This window comes from Alosa alosa, chromosome 5 (genome assembly GCF_017589495.1).
Source record: "Alosa alosa isolate M-15738 ecotype Scorff River chromosome 5, AALO_Geno_1.1, whole genome shotgun sequence".
Classification (NCBI taxonomy): domain Eukaryota; kingdom Metazoa; phylum Chordata; class Actinopteri; order Clupeiformes; family Clupeidae; genus Alosa; species Alosa alosa.
The window spans coordinates 17523043-17530482 of NC_063193.1; the positions used below are offsets into that span (position 1 = coordinate 17523043).

Genomic DNA, 7440 nt, shown 5'->3' on the forward strand with positions numbered 1-7440 from the left:
TGTAGTGTTCTGTATGTTTTTCTTTTTGCTCTTCTCAACTTAACAGTGTCATAAAGACTGTGACCAATCATTTTTATTTTTCCTTAGTTGACTGTGTGAGGCTGGTTCTCATCGGTAGAGGTGGAGTTGGAAAGAGTGCTACAGGAAACACCATCCTGGGAAAAAAAGAATTTAAGTATTTTTGTTCGGGACAGCCAATCACAAAAAATGTAAGAAAAGGACAACAATGATAGATACCAGAATGCTGCAGGTCATTGTTTGATGTCATCTGTTTGGTACAGCAGTTTGACATGACAATAATACGGAAGAGATTGGGAAGTGCATCACCATGTCCTCACCAGGACCCCATGTGTTCCTGCCTCTGATCTCTGTGGGACGCTTCACACAAGAGGAGAGAGACACAGTGATGATACTCCAAAGTTGGTACTCTACATGGACTGTTCTGGCTACTCATTTAGAGCAATATTTTAACATGCAGGGCAGTTGAATTGATTTTCATGGAAACCTATCCATTGAAAAAGTGTGCCCAAACAGTTAACAAGATTAGTTCCAGCCGTCGTGCTAACACAGCCTCTGGATCACTTCTCAGCCTTATCAGACCGCAAGAAGGCCACATCCATGCCAGCTTTATCTTAGACCCATGTGACCCGTGATTCGTCTGTCACTGCCCGTGTCGGCTCCAGGCACAGCCGACAAAAAGGCAGTTGCCTACTGCGCAAAATGACAGGAAACCACAGGATAGTTTTTAAAAAGTTTCAAAACTGTGCTTACTCAAATGTGTGGCTATAGCGGAGTACAGGGCAACTACAGTTTAAGCGCTGCTGAACAGAGCGACAGGATATCTAACCAACTAAATCTATGATCTGCTGTGCAGGGGCTGTTCTGCACATCATGATATACATCACAGCACACATACAGATAGACATCTTACTCATAGACACAGTTTGCGTGCTATATGCCATGCACTATCAAATACTGACAGACCAGAAAAACCTGAGAGAAAAAAAAAACATCTAGAAGACAGAAGCGTTGTGCCCAATGAAGATAGATGGGCACATGCCCACCCAGATTATCTCGACGAAAATGCTATTTTGATTAGTGTATTACTGATATCTCTATAATTTTGTTGTTGTGGTGATTTTATGCAGAGTCAAAAATTAATAATTGTGGGGGGCACTGTGGCACAGCAGGCTACAGCGCCCATACCATGTACAGTACGGGTCCGAGTGCCCATGGGGACCCAGGTTTGAATCCGACCTGCGGTCATTTCTCGATTCCCACCCCATCTATCGCCCCCACTTACTTCCTGTCACTCTTCACTGTCCTGTCCAAATAAAGGCAAAAAATTATTGTTATCATGTAATATATCATATCTCATAAAATCATACATGCCCTTCCCTAAAATATTGTGCATGTTATGTAATCTAAAGGTTGCTGCAAAACTTTGTCAACAACATTCTTTCATTTTCTAGACGTTCACTCAACAGCAGACACAATCGAATAGATCAAATTTCACCACTGTCTTTGGTAGGCTGTTCAAGACTATCAAGAGCTATTCGGAATGAGAGGAGGAACCACTTCTCTAAGGTAATTGCTGAAAACAGTGGAAACTCTAGGGTGTTGTTCTCTACCATTGATAGGCTATTGCATCAAACACCTTTTGATACACTCAGTCAGGCATCCTCTCTAAGATGCGAAGAATTTGCAGACTTCTTCAAAAACAAAGTCATTTCTAGAAGGGAGGCTATTGGTAACACAAGTAATATGTTTGATAGTACACCCAAAAACAGCCCCCCAAAATTAAGGTCCTTTAGCACTATTACTCAATCTGAGCTTGGTAAAATTATAACTCAAACCGGCTCCTCAACATGTGTTTTAGATCCAATCCCTACTACATTCCTCAGAAAAGTATATGATGGCTTAGCTCCCTTTTTTCTCAAGGTAATAAATACCTCATTAGAAACAGGTATATTTCCAACTGCTTTTAAAACCGCTGTTGTGAAACCTTTACTTAAAAAGTCAAATCTTGACCATACTAATCTGAGCAACTACAGGCCTATATCAAATCTATCGTTTTTGAGCTAACCTCCATTAATCAGTGGATGAGCAAAAACTTTTTGAAACTAAATGATGACAAAACAGAGGTACTTCTGGTTGGACCAAAACTAAAGCGAGATATTATTCTTAGTAATCTGGGGAACTTGGCACACCAGGTCAAACCAAAAGTAACAAGCCTCGGTGTCATCTTAGATGCAGAGTTAAGTTTTAAGCCCCATATCAGTAAAGTTACTCAGACAGCCTATTTCCACTTGAGAAACATTGCCAAAGTGCGGCCCTTTTTAACTCAACAAGATGCAGAAAAACTAATTCACGCCTTTATCACTAGCAGGTTAGACTACTGCAATGCACTTTTCACTGGTCTTCCCAAAAAACATCTAAAGAAATTGGCACTCATACAGAACTCTGCGGCTAGACTTTTAACTAAGACTAAGAAGAGAGAACACATCACCCCTGTGTTGGCTGAACTGCACTGGCTCCCTATTTCCTATAGAATTGATTTTAAGGTTATGTTAATTACTTACAAAGCTCTGAATGGCATAGCACCTTCATATAGCTCTGAGCTTTTAATATCTTATCAACCACAAAGGAAACTTAGATCATCCAATTCTAATCTTTTAATCATACCCAAAGTGCTCCACAAACAAAGTGGAGAAGCTGCGTTTATCCATTATGCCCCCAAACTATGGAAAACCCTGCCTCTGTACATCAAGCAGGCGAAGTTCAGTAAATATTTTTTAAAAAGATCTGAAAACATACCTGTACAGGAAAGCTTTTAGTTAACTCATCTTATCCTGTAGACTACATTTTCAGATTATTCTACATCTGCTACTATTGGAGGGCTTAGCCAGCCAGAAGCAGATGGGCTCCCCTATTAAGTCAGGTTCTGCTCAAGGTTTCTTCCTGGAATATGGGAGTTTTTCCTTGCCACAGTTGCCATATGGCGGCTTGTGGGGGTAAGAGGGTTAAGGCTGCCAGTCTTATGACGCCATTTTCTATATTTTTGATATGTTGCTGAGTATAACATAAACAGCAAAGAAAAGTGATTGATAATGACTGACTGACTATTATTGTGTTACATGCTTCAAATGTAAAGCACTTTGAGCTGCATTCTGTGTATGAAAGGTGCTATACAAATAAAGCTTTATTATTATTATTATTATTATTATTATTATTATTATTATTATTATTATAAGACTGAGGAGCATATATATATGAGTGACACAAGTGGTTTGTAAGGACATGAGACTTGAAGGTAAGACTTCACCATCTTATGGTAGGCTCTGATTCTCAGTTGGTGTTGTGGGCTTTTTTGAAATATATCCTTTAGTTTATATATCTTTTATGTAGTATCTTTATTCTGTGTAATATCATTGTTTTGTGAAACTGAATTCTGTAGTATGTTCAGTGTGGGAAAGGAAGACTGGTTTAAGTGAAGGAGCAGACCTGGCAGAAAGTGGCATAGATAAGGTTTGGTGCCAGGAAATGTAAGCAAAACCTAAAGAATGGCAAAACCTAAAGAATGTATGAATAACAGGATGAGAGGGCAAAGGTGAAGTACTTGGTCAGTTATCTGTAAACATAGAGTGTCTTGTCTGGGATGACTTGAAGGGGTATAAAGGCTGGACAACAGCCAGAGGATGTTATCTTGCTTTCACTTACTTGCTTTCTTCACTAACCAATGCTCCGGAGTGCATTAAAGCCATCATCTGCAGTATACATCCACAGTGTGCGGACTTCTTTTGATGTTGTATTATTTAATTTGGATTTGACACCACATTGGAATTCATTTATTAACCATCATAATGTTATTGAAAAACACTAGGGGGGTGGTGTTAGTGGTTAAGGAGCTTGCCTGAAAAGGTAGCCTGAAATGCATGACAATGCAAAGCATCTGCTAAATATATAAATGTAAATGTAAATTAATGTTAGAACATGAAATTACTGTGCATCCAGGCTATATGTTATGCATAATCCACAACTCATATTCTGCTGCCACAGCATAACAATGTACATAATATATCATAGACTACTGCGTACAATTGAGGCTGCCTGTACATGTAATCAGCAGCAATCAAAAAACAGGATATGGTGTATACAGTACATGCAACAGCATCCTGGGTTTTTACAGAAAACTCCAACTGGCATGACTGGGTTTATCAAAACTGGGATAAAAGCTTGTCTGGGTTCCTGAAATTGGGGAACATGATGTCACATAGAAACAATATACTCAATCGTTGCTAGTATACTCAAATTCATGTGAATGTACTCTTTGGAATGTCATTGAATTGTTGGATTGACAGGTAGAACAATACTGGCTATCAACTGATCTAACCGGCTTTTGCTGTTTGTATTATAGACGACAAAGGTTTCTGAAGGGGGAAAGCCATCAACATCACAAAAAAGTAAGCTACACTAATAAATACTTTATTACGTAAAAACTGTATAAATACAGTACTACAAAGAATGTGTCTGTGTGTGTGAACATCATGTCTAAATTTCCAAGTAAAACATCAGACGCCCTAGCTCATTTCACATTTTTTTCTACTTTTGATTTTTTTGTGTATTTTCAGTTGTTCATGAAATAAGACTTGAAGCTGCAAAGTTTATGTCTTTAAGCTGCTTCTTTTCCCATGTCAATAATGGTTAATTGTCTTAGCAGAATTCAAACTTACATAAAGAGCACAGTGATCTTTGTCCTTTCAACCACATAATGTACATTATAAGCATATTGACATTCACATGAAGCAGACAGTACACCTTTTCTTCTTCACACGTAAATCTTATCATGATCATCAGCATTGATTATAACAACAAAAGACAAAATGATAAGAATCACCCTGTGAGTCTACTCAAGATTCATTCTTGCACTCACCATTATGTGTTATTCTTGCAATGTTGTATTCTTGTGAAAATAAAAAGGATATTTTTCAGTAACTGAATGAATGCTGCATGCATTTCTAAAATAATAGGCTCATTAATTGGTATAATCGGTTTGAATAAACAAAGGAGGCCAGGGCCATTTATTATTACCATCTTTATGAAAGGGGACAAACATTTTCATGACCTATTGGGGCTAAAGGTTCAAGAATGAGAATAAATTCTCTGACTAAGGCACTCCAACTTAAAGTGTCTTTATTAATTTGACAAGTCCTACATGGACATATTAAAAACAAGGCCCACGCGTAGCGGCATGAGTGCCTTCTTCAGGGCAGTAACACAAAAGAACAGAGTAGTGCATTTGTTAAGGATGTGGGTAAGGACAGGTGCAGACAACTAGACAATTAGTGGTGAGCTTCTCCCCACTGCTGAGCCCGTCTCTCACACAGCTCTCAGCAGTAGAGAGCTGTCAATCAAAATAGCAAAACAAACTTTGGGCCGCCTCTCACACGGGTCCCTGCATAAGATAGTAAACATTCACAAAATCAAGAAAACATACATATTTTACTTGTTGTGAGACTACACTATCTACATACATACATAGAGTAGCCTATAAATAGATCTAGGCCCTATATTTTCTTACAAGACCATGAAAAGTTAAAAACAGTTACAAAAACTGTGCATAATCTATTTCTTCATTCAAGCCTGGAAATTCCATTGCTTTTAGTTTCCAAATCCAATAAGTTTCTCGTTGCAGTAATAACTTGAGTTTGTCTCCACCACGTATTGATGTTACAATTTCAACCCCTTGAATTTTCAGGCTTGAAGGGTCACTGTGGTGTACATTCTTATAGTGCTTGGCCATAGGATAATCTTCATTCTGTATTCTTATTGCATACTTGTGTTCATAAAAACGCTCTTTAAGTTTTCTTTTCGTCCTGCCAACATAAAAACATCCACATGGGCATTTCAGACAATACATCACATATTCAGAATTGCAATTGATAAAACCATTCGTCTTGTATTCTCTCTGTGTTCTCGGGCACTCTTACTTTGGACAACTCCTCCACAGTGTTTACAAGAACCACATTTATATGTTCCTCTTAACTCTGTCTGTAGCCATGTTTTTTGTTTGGGGGCGGGAGGTAGCTCCTTACAAATTCATCAGCATTGATTATAACAACAAAAGACAAAATGATAAGAATCACCCTGTGAGTCTACTCAAGATTCATTCTTGCACTCACCATTATGTGTTATTCTTGCAATGTTGTATTCTTGTGAAAATAAAAAGGATATTTTTCAGTAACTGAATGAATGCTGCATGCATTTCTAAAATAATAGGCTCATTAACTGGTATAATGGGTTTCCCATCCTGGGAAATAAGGAATTCAAGTCCTCTGCCTTAATGGTATCTGTCACAACAGAGTGTGAGAAAAGGACGGCAATAATTGGTTCAAAAATGGTGCAGGTCATTGACACTCCAGGCCTGCTTGATACATCTGTCTCCCATGAGAATATACGGGAAGAGATTAGGAAGTGCATCACCATGTCCTCACCAGGACCTCATGTGTTCCTGCTTCTGATCTCTGTGGGACGCTTCACCCAAGAGGAGAGGGAGACAGTGAAGATGATCCAGGAGATCTTTGGAGAGTACTCAAAAGCATACACAATTGTGGGCTACACTAGAGGCGAGCTTCTGAGGGAAGAAAATATTGACATTAAGGAGTACATACAACAAAGTCCAGCCGACCCTGCGGGCTCTAATTGAGGACTGTGGTGGTCGGTACCACGTCTTCTGCAACAAGGACAAAGACACACAGAAACATCAGGTCATGTCTCTTCTGGGTAAGATTGACAGAATGATTCAGCAAAATGGAGGAAAATTCTACACCACTGCCATGTTTGAGGAAACAGAGGCAAATATCAGAGCAAGAGAGATGAGACTGTTACTGCAGAGAATGGAAAAACTGGAACAATCAAATACTGACAAAGATGTCGCTTTTTTAGTCAGTGAAATATCCAAGATCAAGCAGGCACTGGAGAGGAAGCTTAGGAACTTGCGTGATAATGGTCTCTGAGAGAAAGACGAAGACATGAAGAAACTTGAAAAGTTACGAGCCAACCTCGAGATGAACCACGAGAAGAAGATCAATGAAATGGATAGCAAAATCTTTGCTGAACTTGCCAGTGCCCGTAACGGTATTCGTAGAAAAGCAGAGAGAGCGGAGGCAAAAGCTGTAGCCAAAGCTCTAAAGCGAAACCAGAATAATTGCACCATATCATAATACTGATTAGTCTTAGCTATACCAGAGACTTTCTAATGTGGAGACACAGCACTCAAAAAATACTCCATAGAAATGCATGGGGCTAGTTTGTCACGCCAATATGGCCGTTGTCTACACATATCCCACCCCTTCCTCGGCAAAACGTTGACGTGAATACATTGAGCCAATCATATGGTGTGTTGTGAAGACATCGTGCCAATCATGTGTTGTGATCTCG

General features: G+C 39.1%; 1 protein-coding gene across 1 annotated transcript; it reads left to right on the forward strand.

Moving 5' to 3' along the window:
* Nucleotides 1-6132: 6132 nt before the first annotated feature.
* On the forward strand, nt 6133-7016 carry LOC125294609 (GTPase IMAP family member 4-like). Its single transcript, XM_048243490.1, is given in 3 exon segments — nt 6133-6149; nt 6280-6679; nt 6681-7016. Coding segments are annotated over 3 exon segments (753 nt in total).
* Nucleotides 7017-7440: the final 424 nt, after the last annotated feature.